This window comes from Phyllostomus hastatus, unplaced genomic scaffold (genome assembly GCF_019186645.2).
Source record: "Phyllostomus hastatus isolate PE091 unplaced genomic scaffold, TTU_PhHast_1.1 phas_scaffold_93, whole genome shotgun sequence".
Lineage (NCBI taxonomy): Eukaryota > Metazoa > Chordata > Mammalia > Chiroptera > Phyllostomidae > Phyllostomus > Phyllostomus hastatus.
In genome coordinates this window covers 23,331,088-23,347,459 of record NW_025334042.1, presented here as the reverse complement: position 1 = coordinate 23,347,459, position 16,372 = coordinate 23,331,088, and the positions used below count along the sequence as shown (strand labels likewise).

Below are 16,372 nucleotides of genomic sequence, written 5' to 3'. Positions count from 1 at the left end.
AGACCGTAGCCTGCAGTGTCCCATCCCCTGAGCTCCGAGCAGACCACTCCTCCCGCACTAATCCACCCGAGTCCTGTTCCGTGTTCACTCTCAAGAACAAGGCCATCCCTCTCTGTGCCTCCCTTCCCAAATCTCAGTCTCAGGCCCCAGTTCACCCCTGGGCTCCACACAGTGCCGAGGTCTACGAGAAGGGGCAAGTTCGTGTTTGCGTGAGGTCACTGAACCAGGCGGTGCGGGGGGGCTTCGGTGCCCTTCCCCATTGGTTGAGAAGTCAACAGAGGCAGGCTTTAGGGTGGCTGTCAGATCATGCTACAGCATCAAGGACTGACGGAAAATGAAGAATAAAACCCAAGTCGATGTGTACTTTCCAACAATTTTTTTGTTTTTAATATCAATTGATGTTTTAAAAAATACAGAGGTGTTTGACACAGAATAGCACCATTGTGTGGGGGACACAGTTCCTGCGCCCCGCACCTGAAGGGGGTCTTCTCAGCCTGGGCCGGGGGTCGTCACTCAGGGGGCGTTTGACTCACACCAGTTAGTTTCCTGCCTCTGCTTTGACCCAAAGGTCTCGCAGGAAGACAATAAATAAATAGAACACCGAGATTTTATTTTGCAGTCTGCCCAGTTCAGGTCTCTTAGAACGAGAGGGGAGAAGAGTCCAGACTGTGAACGGTTGGGGTGAATGGACATCAGGTCAGGTCAGCCATTCAGTGCAGAGTCCTAGAGTGACTGGGATTGGAAAGTACTTGGGTCCTTTAGGTTTGCAATGGGTCGTGTTGTTTCTGGGTTCAGGTTTTTACAAGAAGCAGACAGGCCCTATGTCCACACCAAATTCCTGCTCGGGCCCTCCGATGTCCATGGGTGCAATGTCAATGATGGGGAGGCGCGAGGTCTTCTGCGACCGGTACTCAATCATAGTCTTGCCCCACTTACCGGTGTGTTTCTGGGGGACGAAAGAGAGGAGATGCTATTCAGCGGATGCCTTGCCATCCAATACCAGCTGCCCAGGACCCCAAAGCTGAGTGTCGCAGAGCACCAAGTACAAACACACTTGGTGCTCCTTAGGCCTCTTCTTAGCTGGCCAGGACCCTCTCCACCTCCACTCCTATCCTTCTCAGCAGGGCCTCCTCCACCCTGCCTTTCTCCTCTTTCCCACTCCCTACTGTGAGCTCCCCGCCTGGGACCCCCCATCACTCCTGCTCATGGTTGGCCTGTACGCATTATGGCAATCCTCCTCCAAGAGTCATTGGACACACCGGGTGAGGCCTTATTTCCCCTGGCCCAGGGGAGAACACATACACCTCTCCCTCACCTGTCACTTTGCATGTCTTCTCTGCATAACTGCTCACACTCATGCCTCTCGTGAGCCCATCACTGTGGGACCACAACACCGCCACCCACTCTAGCCTGAGCCCTGGGCCCGCGGCAGCTCATCTCCCTGGCAGCTCGCGCCAGCCGACTCACCGTGCAGCCATCCTTCAGGACGGTGTACGTGAACCTGCTGTTGCCCTCAGCCCGGATCTCCACGTCGTTGGAACCCTGAATGAGCAGGGCCTTCTTGAGGTTGCCAGCTGCTTCGTCCAGGTAGGCGATGCTGTTCTTGCAGTGGTAAGTGATGTTCTGGGAGCCCTCGGTGGACAGCAGGCGCAGGAAGGTCATCTGGACGTTGGCAGTGTTAGGAGCCAGGTTGTCATCCCCATAGCTGAACTGTTAGGGTGGAAAGCAGTGGTATGAGGCCCTGGAGTGGCACTCAGTGGGACCAAGGGCTTCAGGGACTGCCGAGGGTTCAGGGTCCAGAAGAGCTGAGGAGGGCTGGGGGTAGGTTGCTGGGAGGACACGTTTGCTTCCAGGGCATACAGCAAGCCTCCAAGGGCCTCCTCCTCCATTTCTAAATGCAGGAAAACATGATTCTTCATCTTTCATTCCTTACAAGCCCCAAAGGAAACTGGTGAGAATGTGGGCAAGGTGCTAAAAACTTCCAAGGAGAAAGAAGAGCAAGATCTGAGAAGCCACCTCTGGCCTAGAGCAGCCGGGCACTCACGTGGAAGCCACCGTTGATGGTTTCTCCAAACCAGATATGTTTCTTGTCCTTGCTCTTGCTGCTCCACCAGTTCTTCTTGGGAACGTTTGCTGGGTTGGGGTAGACGCAGGTCTCGCCAGTCTCCATGTTGCAGAAAACCTTCATGGCGTCCAAGGTGCAGCCCTGGTTGGGGTCAATCCAGTAGTCTCCTGCAGGGGGAGGAGGCGGCACCCCGTCAGGGCTCAGACAGGCACAGACACACCCTCTAGAGAGGGCCAGAGACAGAAAGGCCTATGGGACACCAAAGGGAGAGGAGCAGGGTGTGAGGGCTGCATGTGGCCCAAGGGAGGGGAGATGGAGAAGTCAAGGGGCAAGGAGAGTGGAAGAGGAAAGTTAGGTGCTAAGCAGGGGTGTGAGTGATAGGACAGGATCAGTGTCTGCCCGGTGGATGGAACTCTACCCTGAAGTCACTCGACATGTAACCATGGCAGGGCAGAAGCCGGGGCCACAGTTTATTGGCTGTGAAATGGGGAAGCAGGCACCTGCCAGAACCTTCCAGGCCTGCCTGTGGCCTGCCCTGGGGTGCCTCCTGGAAGGAGTCATGCCCAGTGGGCTGACTTCCTGCTCTCTGGGGCGGGGGTCCCGGCCTGCAGGCTCACCGCTCTTCCATTCAGGGTGGCAGAGTTTCAGGTCCCGGCAGGTGCGAGCGGGGTTCTTGCGGGAGCCCTCGGGGCTGCGGATGCTCTCAATCTGGTTGTTGAGGGACTTGAGTGTGGCATCCACCTCGGCGTCATGCTGCCTCAGGTTGCCGGCTGCCTGGTCGGCCCGCATGTACTGCATGGGGTCGGGACCTTTCTCTCTCCCGCCTAAGCCGGCAAAGGCTGACATGTCAATGCCAGGGCCAGGGGGACCTGGAGGGCCAGGAGGTCCAGGATTTCCAGGAGGACCCTGCAGCAGGAAACAGAAATCAGCCAGGAATTGTGAGAAGACGTCCTTCCTCTGTCCATCCCCACCTGTTAAGATGCACTTGAGTGTTTTCTTCCCAGACCCATGGGGGAAGGAGTACAGCAGGCCAGGACCAAGAAAACCATATAGCACCTGCCCTATTTCTTCACTAGCTCCTCTCTTCTGTGTCCCAACACCAATCAGGGGCCCTCTGAACCTCCAGGGAGACCCCAGAATAGAGGATGCCATCACCACTAGCTGTAGGCTGGTGTCCCAAGAGGCCAATAGCACCAGAAAGCTCAAGCCTCCAGGATGCTGAGGACATGCCAGAGAGCAGGGCAGCAGCCAGGACACTTACCGCAGGGCCTGTTTCGCCTGAACGTCCACGGGGGCCAGGAGGCCCAATGGGGCCAGGGATTCCATTAGCACCATCTTTGCCAGAGGGACCGACGGGGCCAGGAGGACCCTGCAGGCCAGGAGAGAGACAGGCAGTGAGAGGGCAGCCATCCGCAAAGGGGAGGTCGGGGGGAGCCGGGGCTGGGTAGGTGCCCGCCCTGATGGTGCTAGCCACGCTGCTCCCAACTCTTCCCCGTTCTGGGCCACGGAACCCCAAACTGGTCTCTATTTGTCCAAGAGCCAGCAGGACAGCTTCACACTCCCCTGCCCTCCTTAGCTCCTCTTTTGTAAAATCCTATTCCTTGGGAGCTCCTTTTTTCTCTTCACTCTACCTGTGACCTCAGGGGCTTTTCTGGCCAGAGCCACACTGAGACAGTCCTACTTCTGCTGCTGAGCGAGGCCCGCTGAGCCCAAGGCTTCCCCAGAAGCAGACAATCGACACCTGGCCAGTGCCCTGGCTGCACCCCTGAGGAAGGGTTCACTCATCTCACTTACTCTAGGGCCAGAAGGACCAGCAGGACCAGAAGCACCTTGGTCTCCAGAAGGACCCTGTGCAGAAGGAAGAGGCAAAGGTCAGAAGTCAGCACAGACAGGGCCCCTCATCCAGGATGGGGAGCCTCCTTGAATGCACATACATTGTAGAGAGAGAAAAAGAGTCGGAGAAGTAGGTGTGTGTCCCACCCCCATTCCCCTTCCACTTGCCCCTCCCTGCAGCCCTGAAGAAGTCCTGGGAATCCCTTAGGATGATCCCAAGCTGTCTAAGCAGCGTGGGAAAACTCAAGCGGGCCGGAGCAGAGGGGGCCTTGGGGAGCCCAGCACAGGCAGCAACACTCACAGGAGGGCCGGGAAGACCCTGCAGACCAGTGAAGCCACGGTGTCCCTTCAGCCCCCTCTCGCCAGCCTCTCCAGTTTCTCCTTTGTCTCCTCGGGGGCCTTGAGGGCCCTGGGAACAAGATAGACAGACACAGGCTGGGTCAGCTTAGGCTGGGCAGGAGCCCTCTGCTGGCCTCACATGAGCCAAGGAGTCCAGGACGCCCTGGGAACCCGCTACCCTCCCGGCCTGCCCCTGTTGGGAGCCCAGGTCAGGACACTCAGATACTCACTGGGATTCCTCGGGCTCCCGCTGGTCCTGCTGGTCCCATGGGTCCTTGCGCACCCTGGGAGGAGAGAGGGGGAGCGGTGTCAGAGCAAGGCCCGGGCAGGGACAGCCCTGCTCTGTGTCTGCCCTTGGGCCAGGCACCAAGACTGCGGCTCCCATGATACTCACAGCTTCTCCTCGGTCTCCCTGCTTGCCAGTTGGGCCGGCGGGGCCAGGAGATCCAGGGGGCCCAGGGGCTCCAGGAGCACCCAAGGGACCAGTCTCACCACGATCACCCTGTCAGGAGAGAGGTCTCAGGCTCAGAGAAGGATGTTTCAGAAGAGGCAAGGAAAGAATGTCCTTCCAGACTGACAAAACTCTGACCCCATCCTGCAGACCTACTAGGCCCAATGGAATATCCTCCCAATCCAACTGCCCGTAGAGACACCCAGATATTCACCTTGACTCCAGCTGCACCATCTCTGCCGGGGGGGCCGTCAGCACCAGGGCTTCCCTGGGCAAAGGGAAACAAGATGCCGTTAGACCAGCCCCTGCCCACCTCCCGCTCGCTCCCTCTGCCCTCCCCTCCGTGCACCCAGGTCTAAGTCCCCGTGCCCTCCTCCCTCCCATCACCACCTTCCCTGTGCACCCGAGTGCCTGAGTCTCTCAGCCACGGCCCACCCCGTCACCCCCTTCCCCAGGGCAGCAGGACTGGGCCTGCCTGGCCCGGCACAGAGACGCTCAGGGCTCCTCTCCCTAGTCAGGACCAGCCCCCAGTGGGTCCCACCATTCACCTCTCGTCCAGGTTCACCAGCAGGACCAGTTAGGCCAGGAGGACCCACGGGGCCAGGGGGACCTCTGTCTCCAGATGCACCAGGAGCTCCCTGCTTGCCAGGCTCACCCTGAAGGGACAATAACGATGATGAGCATGGACTCTGAGTGTCCCTGCCCAGGATCCTACTGAGCCTTTCTGGGGAAAGGGCTGAACAAGGGACAGTTCCGAGGGTGCTGTTCAGGTGGAAGCCTTGGGGTGGCATTGCTTCTGCGGAGGCTGGGCCACCGTGTCAGGAGCCCCGAGTGAGGAGCTCCCAGCCTGAGTCTAGCTCGTCCAGAGGACGGTGCGCCTCACTCACCGACGGGCCGGGCAGGCCGGGGAATCCTCTCTCACCACGCTGCCCGGGGAGACCAACGATGCCCCTCTGACCAGCCAGACCCTGGGGGCCTGGAGGACCGTCGGGACCCTAGGAGAGAAGGGGGGACATGAGAACTTAAGAGCTGACACAAAGCGCCCGCCCACCCACAGCGGCCTGCCTGCCGGCTCCTCAGGAGGCGGCACTCCACGTACATGGCTCTGCTCTGCTCCCCACCCTGCACCCCCATCCCCTGCTCCCTGTTCCCCCAACTCCGTGGTCTGTGAGCTCAGAACCCTCTCACACCCTGGGCCCTGGGCTGGGCCCTGGGCTGGGCCCAGGTCTGACGAGGGACTTACGGAGGGACCATCATCTCCAGGCTCTCCCTTCTCGCCAGGGAGTCCGGCAGGACCTTGGAGGCCAGGGTCACCAGCTCGGCCAGGGGGGCCACTGTCTCCTCGAGCACCTTTAGGACCATCTTTTCCAGAAGGACCAGGGGGACCAGGGGGTCCAGGGTTACCCTAGGAGGAGCAAATGCAAGAAGTGAGAACTCAACTCACCCTTGCCCGTCTGGGTTGCCAAAGCCACTGTGGTCCCAGGGACAGCAGTTTCCCTTTCGGGGAAAAGCAGTGTGATCCCCACCCCCACCCTAGGGTCCCTCTTCAATCTTCTCTCCCAAGTGAGGGCTCTGGGCAGCCAGCCCTGGCTTCTCCAACCCCTGCATGGTTTGCTTTTCCTGGTCTACTTGGAGTTCCCCTTGCCTCCTTCCCTTCGGCCTCAATCCCCCCTCCCACCTTGGCCCTTCCTCAAGGACCAGCTCAAACCCAGCTCCTCTGCCCCCTCAGCCTGTGCACCTGCTCCCCCTGTTTTGTTGTTGTTGTTGGTGGTGGTGGTGGTGAGCTGGGTGACTTTTCCTGACCACTCCACCCTCCACTGCACCTCCCTGAGGGCACGATGCATGACGAGCACAGGCCCAGGTGCAGAGCACGCTTGAGAAATGTGTGTCCACGACCAAGGCAATCACTGGCCCCTCTGGCAGCCCCATCCTGCCCTCCAAGCCAGAAGTCTGAGGGGTCGAGCCCCAGCCAGCCAGCTGGGAAGGATGCCCATGGCCAACCAGAAGGGCACCCCCCTGCTCCCAGATGTCTACATGGGGAGTGGGTCCCCATGGCCGATTAGCTACTCCTCCCAGAAGAGGAAATGGACACAAAGGGGGTGAGCCTGGGCTCTCTGGGACCCTGTCAGGAGCACTGAGTAAGACTCTGCAGCCCCTGCCTGTGCCTCAGCACCCAGAAGAAGGAACCAGCCAGGAGTGGCACTTACATTGGAGCCTGGGGGTCCGACGCGGCCAGCAGCTCCGGGGAACCCGGTGGCTCCCTGTGAAGAGAGAGGAGAGCCCCTGAGTCCTTCAGTCCCTCAGGAAGCTGGAGGATGTATTGTAGGGTCTTAGAAGCTGGAGTGCAAAGGGGTGAGGGGAGCTAAGAGAGGAAAAAGGGCCTGGGGTGTGGCCACAGGACCGGGCAGCTGCCGCTCCTCCGCCTTGGGGCCCTGCAGGGGACACTCAGCTATGGCACTCAGCACCCAGGGTTGGGTCTCCCGGGATCGCTGTGCACCAGCAGAGGGGGCGCACTCCTTCGGGATGGACTCAGGCTGGGGCAAGAGCAGGACTGAGGAAGAGGGAGCTGGGCGAATCCTAGAACGCTGCAGTGGAGCCTCTGCGTCCTGGCCTTCTTTGTGGAGTCGGGGTGGGGTGTGGGAGAAGCTGCTGCACCCACAGCCCCCTCCCTGCCAACCTGGGTCAGGGCGGGACGGGGCCTCACTCACCGGGGGGCCTTGAGCACCTCGGGCTCCTTTAGGACCAGTCACACCGGTGGGACCCTGGGAAAGGAGGAGGGAGAGAGAGGGTGAGGCCTGGTAGCCCATGGAAGGACCTGAGCCCCAACAATGGACCCCTGAGGGCTAGGCTTTCAAACATGCAGCTTTGTTGGCACTAAACTCCCAACCTAGAGAAGCTGTCACAGCTGGGCCTGCCACCCTGGCCACCAGGTGTTCACAGGGCCAGCCATGTCTCTCCTGGCCACGCCACGCCCCCAGGAGACTGGCAGCTCTGTCCAGGGCTGTGCACACTCAGGGAGGCATAGCCTGCACTCTGCCCGTCCCCCAACCCGCCACCCCAGACCCCACCTCACACCAAAAATAAAAGCCAATTTAGCCTTCATCCCTAAGTACAAACTCCTCTTCTCCCTCCAGTGGCAGCAGTGGGCTCCACAGTCTGCTGGGTGGAGGGCCCTGAACGCAGGTGGGGCGTCCTCCAGCCTCCCAGCCATTCTCTGCCTGCCCACCCCTCCCTCACCCAGCGCGCAGCAATCCCTGCTCCGTGGGAACTGTCCCTGAGGAGCTTGGCACTACCCACCTGAGGCCCAGGAGCTCCGGAGGGGCCCTGAGGACCTGGGGCACCAGCGTCACCTTTCTGGCCGGCCTCTCCTTGCTCGCCCTTGGCACCTGGCTGGCCATCAGCACCCTGTCCCAAGAAGGAGGAAGCGAGTGAGTGGGGAGGAGGGAGCCAAATACTTGAGGTTCTTCCAAAAGGGAGGGCCCGAGTCTCTGAGTGAGTGTGAGTGCACGTGTGTCCACCCTGGGCCTGAAAGTTGGGCCGAAGGGTGGTTATATCAGCATGGAGAGGAGGGAAGAGACCATTTCTCTCTTCTTTAAATTCTGTCCGTCCCTCCCCACAGGCTGCAAGGTGCCCTCAGGTGGGTGCCGGGTGCAGAGCTGGCCTGAGTGGAGTGGGTGAGAGGGAGGGTCGACGGGGCTACTCACAGGAGGACCTGCGAATCCAGCGGGTCCCGGGGGCCCAGTCTCTCCACGTTCGCCCTGCGAGAGAAGCGGGTGCAGGAGGGGTAAGGCCACACACAGTGCCTGCCTGCTCTGTTCCCTCCTGCAAGCCCAGAGCTGGGCCCAGCCCAGCCTTTTGCATTGCAGCCCCCAGAGAGACGGCATCCAGAATTAGCTTCAGAAAGCTCAGCCCTAAATGGAGGGACCCAGGTCAGAAAGCCTCTCTTGGTCAGAGGATCTAGTGACTCAAAGGCCCTCCACCCTGATCACATCGTAGGGGCGATGTGCCTTCTCCCTTCATTTCTCATCTGTCCTCCCACCCCCGACCCAAAGGGCAGGGAGGGCCAGGCTGACAGGCAGAGCCGGCTCCCTTGCTCCCAGGGGCCTGGGGACAGAGGCAGGCTCAGGGGGCAGATACTCACAGGGGCACCGCGGGCACCAGCTGTTCCTGCAGGACCGGGAGGGCCAACTTCTCCCTAGGGTTGGGAGAGGGTAGGGGTCAACGTGGGGCCCTTTGAGAGCGAAGGGCACCCAGAAAGCCAAGACAATGGACAAGGGCTCTCAGTGTCCCCGACCCATAGCCTTGCTCCTTATTGTTTCCGGCCGCGCGTGCACCCTCCTCAGGGCCGCTGCAGAGCGCGCTTTTGCCCCGGGTTCATCCGCTCCACTCGACAGGACACACGGCCAATGACTTTGCTTCTAAGAAGACCCCCGTCCTTTACCCCTTGCAGCCCATTGTGGGCAGAAAGGTGGCAGTTTGTGAGCAAGGAGAAGAAATAAGGGTCTTGGCCAAGACATGAGAAGGGGACTCAGTGGGGGAAGGGAGCCAGGACTCACCTTCTCGCCATTGGCACCAGCAGGTCCAGGGGGGCCGATGGGGCCTGTCAAACCCTGGGAGAGAAGAGGCGGAGGTGAGGAAGTCAGGGAGAGTTAGCCAGGGGCTTGGGGCCCAGCAGGGGCTCCGAGACCCCCACACCCAGTGGACTGCGGCATGCCCTCCATGGCCCCCGAACTCCCTCTCACCCTCCCACCCTGTGGCCCCCAGTGGTGACAGGGAAGACCCTGTGGTTGCCCAGCCCAGACAGCTGAGCTAGAACCAGGGACTACACATGTACACAGCCCCTCGGAGTACAGGGCTAGGAACCTATAGGGTCCCTGCACCTGTCCCCACCCAGTCCCCAAGAAGCCAGCAACCAGCATCCACTTACTCGTCCACCATCCTTCCCGGGGGCTCCCTCAGGGCCTTTCTCACCAACATCACCCTGCGGGAGAGAGAAAACGGGCCACCTCAGGGAGCACGCACAGAAGCCCCTGGCCCAGGGGGAACTGCTGCCACCTCAGGGTGAGTGGCAAGGACTAACCAGAGTGAGGTGGAGGGAAGGGTGGGGGAAGGAAGTCCCTACAAGGTAAACAGAGACCTTGGAGGGGTCTCCAAGTTCCTCAAGGCAGGTAGCAGGGGCCTCACCCGTGGGTGCATGGAACTGTGTGCGGGGGCGCAGGAAGGACAGCTTTGGGGGAGGCGCGTCAGCCTGGCACTTACCCTGTCTCCCTTGGGCCCAGAAATACCAGCTGCTCCCCTCTCACCAGGCATGCCCTGCAGACCTGGAGGGCCCTGAGCCCCAGGGGGGCCAGCGGGGCCAGATGCACCCTGGGGGAGAGCGAAAGAAGAAGTCTGTGGGGGGCAGCACCTCCCCCGGGGGCCCAGGCCCTGAACACCCCTTTCTTTCTCTTCCTCTATCCAGACCACCTTTCTATTTCATCGTTCACTCCTTCCTCTCCCCCTTCCGCTTCCGCCCGCAGCAAGCCTCCCAGGCCAGCCCAGAGGACCCAGCCCGCAGAACGGCCTCACTCACTTTGGGGCCATCAGTGCCAGGAGTGCCGGGGAGACCACGGGCCCCCTGGAGGCCCTGGGCACCAGGAGAGCCACGTTCACCTGGGAAGCCTCGTTCACCCTGTGGCAGAGACACCAAGGAGCAGTTAGACAAAAGAGATGGGGTGGAGGCCCAGGGAGAAGCAGGGAAGTGGGGAGCAGAGCGGAAGCCCAGGGCCCAAGGTGGCTGTACTGCTGGGGGCACTGGCAGAGCTGTGCAGGGCGAGGCCGGGCCCAGGGACGCCAGCGGGAATGGTCATCAGGACACTCACTCTGGGGCCCACGAGGCCGGGGGCTCCAGCTTCACCGGGAACGCCCTGGAGAACAAGAAGCATGTGTGAAAGACTGAGGGCTTTTATGTTCGAGTCCTGGCTGAGCATCCTTCCTTCTCAGAGAGCTGGGGTTCAGTCCAGACACCCGGGCCTCACGGAACCCCTTCTGCCCTCCTGCCCTTGTTGCCAGGGCATCAGAACAGATCTTCCCATCTGAACAGGCTGCAAATTCAAAGAGGCCCATACTCACCTGGTCTCCTGGTTTTCCACCTTCACCTGGGGGACCGGGAGGGCCAGGAAGTCCCTAGAAGCCAAAGCGACAAGCATTAGCAATGAGGTGAGTTGCCCCCACCCTTCAAGGAGATCTGGCACAGGGCCAGGATGAGGGGTACAGGGAAACCTCAATCCCCTGGCCCCCTTTGAGGGGGCGGGCCCTCCACCCACAGTGCCTGCTGAGCACGGGGCCAGAGAGACGGGGACTGCAGAGAAAGCCGGGGACTCTAGCTGCCTACCTGGAACCCAGATGGTCCGGGAGCACCCTGCTCGCCTCGCTCACCAGCAGGTCCCTGCAGAGGAAACAAAGATGGGCTGAGCTGGCGCTCCAGAGCACCTGAGAGCCTCAGCCAGAGGCCCTGGAGGGCAGCCCCAGGAGGGCCAGACCAACACTGTCCGGCATAGCCCGAGCAAGGTGTGTTTGCCTGCACTCCCACCAGTCATCACCAGGGCGGGGCCCACACCACCGCCTCGTGGTGGGAGACCTTGCCTTGGCTCGGCGGTGGGGGGGGGAGTCTTATGTCCCAGGCCAGCCCAGGTCCACATCTGTCAGTTCCATTACCCAGCAGGCCCGAGGTGCCCAGCCACCGCCCCACCAAGCCCCTGCCCACAGGTCCACCTAGAGAAGCTGGGCAGGTACTTACAGCGGGTCCAGGGGGGCCTGCAGCACCTGTCTCTCCATCTTTGCCAGGAAGACCCTAGAGGGGAGAGGAAAGGGTGAGGTCATGAGTCACTTCTCCTCCTTCCTGCAGCCCCCAGCACCGGGCAGACACACTCCGTGGCCCAGGGTTTCCAGAGCCCCACTACACTGCACCTGAACTCCACGTGCACCCCTTGCCTGCCCTCCCCTCCCTGGCCCCTGTTTGCTCAACACAGGGGTCTTCCTTGTCTTCCTGGGCGGCTGACCGATGGCACCCAGAGTCCCCTTGTGTGGGCTCCCAAGGGCCCAGAGCAGATGGGCTCAGCCTCAGGAAGCTGTGCTGCTAACCCTCGACCCCGGGAGCATGCTGCGGGGGGGCCTATGCCCAGTGGATGACCAGCCAGCACCAAGGCACAGCAGTGGGGCGGGCACTCACCCTCAGGCCAGGAGCACCGGGCAGTCCTTTCTCACCAGCTTTCCCAGGCTCACCCTGGAGGAGAGAGAGCAGGACTGTGAGGTGGAAGGCTCTGGTGGGAGTGGCAGGTGGGGCAGGCTGGGGACGCTGTGGTGTGGGGCCTGACGCACAGCAAAGGCTGACACTGAAAGTCAGCACCTTCTCTCCCGCTCAGAGGCACAAACTGCGGGCACTGCCCCATGAGACAATGCCATGGCTGAGAAGTCTCAAGGCTCTAAGGAGGCCTGGGCTTCCCAGACCACAGGCCCTCCTGTAGGACACAAAGGCACAAGGGACCCCACTCACACTGCCCTTTGGTTAACTCGGTTCAGGAGCCAGCCCTCCCCCCAGGAAGGGAGGTAGTACCAAACAGAAGGACATGGGAGGGCAGACTGTTACTTACATTGGCACCTTTGGGGCCAGGGAAACCCATGACGCCAGGCTGCCCACGAGCCCCCTGAGGACCTGGAGGCCCAGGGCGACCGTCTTCGCCAGGGGCTCCCTGAAAGAGAAGACACCATTCTCAGAACAGATACTCTGACCGCATCTGTCCATCCAATACCTACCAAGTGCCTACTGTGTGGCCAGTACTGGACTGGGCACCACCATACACAGCGAGAGACAGTGACCCAGGCTGTGCCCAGCAGCCCACACATGTGGGCCACGCACACAGACCCTGCCCGTGACAAGGCACTGTGTAGCTAATTTTGCTTCTGAAAGTGCATACTGGGCTTTGTCTACCCCCAAAGAAAGGCCCAAATGCACAACGTGGTGATGTTTTCAGAGCTCACAGACACTGTCCAGGCCACACCTGACCCCAGAACCGACCATCAGCCCCCTCCCCAGCTGTCAAAATTCACAGGCTGTCTCCGCCCAAACTCCTGTCTCTCTTCTCACCTGCTTCCCCAAGGGTGCCCCCAGCCCCTCCCAACAAACCAGATGATGGACTTACAGAAGGACCAATTTTGCCTTGAGGACCAGCATCACCAGGGCGGCCAGTGAGACCCTTCGTTCAGGAGAGAGGGAGATGGATGTCAGAGCAGGTCCCGGGATCTCCCAATCCTGGCAGCACGGGGTGGAAGGGAAAGGTGGGGAAGGGCACAGGGGTCTGCTCAGAGTCAGAAGCCAAGGGCAAAAGCAGAGCTGTACTTACCCGGGCTCCAGGAAGGCCAGGCTCTCCGGGTCGGCCAGGGTCACCGTTGGCTCCCTTGGGGCCAGCCAGGCCACTGGGCCCTCGCTCTCCAGGGGCTCCCTGTACAAGAGGAGGCAGGCTGTCAGCGGGAGGCCATTGGACTGAGGATGCAGGAAGGGACCCCAGCCCCTCTTCCCCTACTCACCTTGGGACCTGCCAGACCATCCTGACCAGGGAAGCCTCGGTTGCCAGGAGCGCCCTAGGAAGAAGTGGGAGGAAAAGCAGCGCGTTGGAATGGCCCCTGATCAACTGTGGCCTCAGAGAGCCTAGCTGGGCTCTAGGGGGTCCATCCTGCCAACCATAGTTCCAATGGAGCAGTAGCTACAGCCTGCAAGATTCCGGAAGGTTAACTTCTTGGGCCTGTCTCCATCTATCTGGGAAGGAGCTCAAACTATGTCATGTCGCCTGGGGGTGGGGGCACGAATGAGGAGAAGGGCCCTATCCCACGGTGGTGAGTGGAGGGAAGAGGAGCCTGGTAGCCAGAAGGCCACATCACTTGGCAAGAACAGAGCCACAGCAACTTGATTTCCATCTGGGGTCACAACCAGTGAAAGCAGGGACTCCTGGCCGGCCCACTTACTCTTTCTCCAGGGGGACCGATGGGCCCAGCACCACCAGGCTCTCCACGGGCACCTCTTTTGCCTTCTTCACCAGCAGGACCAGGGGCTCCTTGGGGGCCGGCGGGGCCCTGAGAACCAACACAAAGAGAGACAGATGAGCCCTCACTGGGTCCTATGCAAGCACTGACCGGCATGTGGAGGAAATGGCCTTGGCAACTATTTCAGGGCAGGGGGTGGAGGGGGGGCGCTTATGGGAGGGAGGCCATAAAGGGTCTGCCATGGAAGAACAGAAGTGGCCCAGCGCGGGGAGAGAGGGTGTAATGTTAAAACTGTTCAGACTGGTCAAGCCAAAGCTGCAACATCTTCTCAAGCCTGTCCCATCCCCTTCTCCGGGCACAGCCTGGGAGGTCCCAGATGAGGGGCTGGGGCTACAGAGGCAGTGAGCGGTGGGCGGTGGGTGGTGAGCGGTGGGCGGTGGGCAGGGCCGGGGCATGGCCCTGGGCCCAGAGAGCAGAGGCAGTGTGGAAAGACAAGGGCTGATGGGCAGATACTCACAGGTTCTCCCTTGGGGCCTTGCTCGCCTTTGAAGCCAGCAATACCAGGCTCGCCCTTGACAAAAGAGACAGGCAGGTTCTCACACTGGGCTCTCTCTGTGCACCCTGCCCCCATCCCCAGGAACCCCAAAGGCCCCCGCCAAAGGACAGGAGTGCGAGCTTGGGAGGGAGGGAGGGTGGGGTCTGACTCCAGGACGTCAGTGGAACTTGGGGTTCACTCCAGGCTCTTACCGTCTGACCTTTCGGGCCCAAAGGACCAGTTGCACCTTGAGGGCCGGGAGGACCACGTGGCCCAGGGAAGCCGGGAGCACCCGCGATGCCAGGAGCACCCTGTCATCGTGAGCAGGAGAGAAGGGCATCAGGAGCAGGTGCGAGGGAGGCCCAACCCCACCCGGAGGAGCTGAGTCTGAAGGCCACACTCACAGCAGACCCTTTGGCTCCAGGAATTCCGTCTGTTCCGGGGTTACCCTGGAAGAGGTGACAAGGTCGTTATAAAGCAAGCAGCAAAGGATAAACTCCCAGCTCTCCCAGGCCACAGGATCCAGGGGCAGGGCCGACAGCCGCCCTTTCCAGGCACCAGCCTGCTGAGTGCGGGGAGGACAGGCTCGGGGGCGGAGGGAGGCAGTGTGTAGAGATGGGGGCGCGGGAGCAGGCACGGGGTCAGAATGGCAGTGTGATGACTGGGGCTCCGCCTCCCTCAGCGCTAAGCATGGGGTCAAGGCTGCCAGGGGCACAGACCGCAGGCCTTCAGGCTGAACAGAAGCTGCACTTACAGAGGCCCCAGCCGGCCCGGGGGACCCAGGAGTGCCAGGTTCACCGCGAGGACCTTGAGCGCCTTCAGGACCACGAGCACCGGTGGGACCAGCTTCACCCTGGAAGAGTCAGGAAGAGATGGAATGAGGAGAAGATGAAGGGACAGAGACCTCCTGCGGACAAGCAACAGTTTGGGGCCAGCTGTATGCACGCACCAAAAAGCCAAACTACCACGTTCATCCTCCCTGCATGTACCATGTGGGGCCACCTGACCAAGCTCGCTGACCTGGTGACTTCCTCCCCTGCCTCTCTGTCTCCATCTCCCCGCGATACTGTGAACCACCACGAGCAAATGCAGTTACATGCCACAGTCACCAGCGCCGTAGGGTGTTGGTCTCACAGCACCCGCTGGAAAGCCTGCGTGTGGGGTCCTGCCTTCCTGGTGTGGTGGGATGACAGGTGGGTGGCTGAGACAGGCAGGCACCTCCACCTCCCTTTCTCTACCTGTTTTTCTCATTTTTGAGGACATGGAGGACCGTGGCCACCTCAACTCAGGACACCACTCCACTGGGACCTGGCCAGTGTGTGAACGCTGCCACACCAGGCGCTGGGCCAGGCCCATTAGAATGGAGCTAGAAAGCAGCGCAAATACAAGCGAGGACCGGCGCCCCACTCTACTTGTCCAGCTCTGACTGGTTGAATTCTCCTGGGCTTCTGGCAGCCTGCACCCCCCTCCCAGGGGCCCCTGCTTTTACTTTCATTTTTTCCTGAAAGTTGCAACTGGCTGAGATCTGGGCTCTCTTGATGGCAGAGTCCCTGGGGAGGACTGCTGACCCTGGGGGAAGGCAGAGTCTCCTCAGGTTTCTTCTCAGAACATTCTTGCTCACTTTTGCAATTATTATTTTCTAAAAGTCAGGCCCCCTCACCTTCCGCTGTCCCTCTTCACAATGGGTCTCCTTTACCCGGCTCCCAGGGCCTCAGACACTGTCTGGTTGCCATGGAAACCCCGGGGAGAGGAAAAGCAACCTGATGCCAGTGACCACACGGAGGCTCCTTATTCATCTCCTGGCAGTGACAGGAGAGAATTCCCGGGGACTTGCGCACTGGAACCCCTCCTGGGCCAGGGGCCATTCCCCGCACTGGCTGGCCTGCCACTGGCCTCTGTTAATCTTCAGAAGAACTCAATTAACAGGGCCTGGGAGAGCCAAGCACCCGATGGAGCAGTGCAGAGGGGAGCTGCTCCCTGCCCACTTCCCTCCAGCTCCTCCTGGGTCCAGAGCTGGCTGAGCTTTGCCTTCTTTCCTTCCTCTCTGGGTCTTCTCCTCCCTCTCAGGTCTCCAGTGTCTCTCCATCTTTCTCTGAAGCTGTAACTGTAGTACCCCTCGCTCTTTATCTTT

General features: G+C 60.8%; 1 protein-coding gene across 1 annotated transcript in view; it reads right to left on the bottom strand.

Annotated features, from left to right (window-relative positions):
• Window positions 1–406: 406 nt before the first annotated feature.
• COL2A1 (collagen type II alpha 1 chain) overlaps window positions 407–16,372 on the bottom strand; it is a 30,845-nt gene continuing 14,879 nt past the window's right edge. The window contains exons 19-54 of the mRNA XM_045830051.1: window positions 14,996–15,094; window positions 14,646–14,690; window positions 14,454–14,552; window positions 14,224–14,277; window positions 13,689–13,796; window positions 13,254–13,307; window positions 13,070–13,168; window positions 12,869–12,922; window positions 12,320–12,418; window positions 11,899–11,952; window positions 11,467–11,520; window positions 11,062–11,115; window positions 10,800–10,853; window positions 10,550–10,594; window positions 10,261–10,359; window positions 9,948–10,055; window positions 9,616–9,669; window positions 9,245–9,298; window positions 8,830–8,883; window positions 8,393–8,446; window positions 7,986–8,093; window positions 7,397–7,450; window positions 6,896–6,949; window positions 5,932–6,093; window positions 5,576–5,683; window positions 5,237–5,344; window positions 4,903–4,956; window positions 4,632–4,739; window positions 4,468–4,521; window positions 4,200–4,307; window positions 3,860–3,913; window positions 3,327–3,434; window positions 2,683–2,971; window positions 2,045–2,232; window positions 1,468–1,710; window positions 407–946 (exon numbers count right to left, since the gene is read on the bottom strand). Of these exons, the coding sequence (XP_045686007.1) occupies window positions 800–946; window positions 1,468–1,710; window positions 2,045–2,232; window positions 2,683–2,971; window positions 3,327–3,434; window positions 3,860–3,913; window positions 4,200–4,307; window positions 4,468–4,521; window positions 4,632–4,739; window positions 4,903–4,956; window positions 5,237–5,344; window positions 5,576–5,683; window positions 5,932–6,093; window positions 6,896–6,949; window positions 7,397–7,450; window positions 7,986–8,093; window positions 8,393–8,446; window positions 8,830–8,883; window positions 9,245–9,298; window positions 9,616–9,669; window positions 9,948–10,055; window positions 10,261–10,359; window positions 10,550–10,594; window positions 10,800–10,853; window positions 11,062–11,115; window positions 11,467–11,520; window positions 11,899–11,952; window positions 12,320–12,418; window positions 12,869–12,922; window positions 13,070–13,168; window positions 13,254–13,307; window positions 13,689–13,796; window positions 14,224–14,277; window positions 14,454–14,552; window positions 14,646–14,690; window positions 14,996–15,094 (3,342 nt within the window). The 3' untranslated portion in view covers window positions 407–799. The remainder of the gene's footprint in view (window positions 947–1,467; window positions 1,711–2,044; window positions 2,233–2,682; window positions 2,972–3,326; window positions 3,435–3,859; window positions 3,914–4,199; window positions 4,308–4,467; window positions 4,522–4,631; window positions 4,740–4,902; window positions 4,957–5,236; window positions 5,345–5,575; window positions 5,684–5,931; window positions 6,094–6,895; window positions 6,950–7,396; window positions 7,451–7,985; window positions 8,094–8,392; window positions 8,447–8,829; window positions 8,884–9,244; window positions 9,299–9,615; window positions 9,670–9,947; window positions 10,056–10,260; window positions 10,360–10,549; window positions 10,595–10,799; window positions 10,854–11,061; window positions 11,116–11,466; window positions 11,521–11,898; window positions 11,953–12,319; window positions 12,419–12,868; window positions 12,923–13,069; window positions 13,169–13,253; window positions 13,308–13,688; window positions 13,797–14,223; window positions 14,278–14,453; window positions 14,553–14,645; window positions 14,691–14,995; window positions 15,095–16,372) is intronic.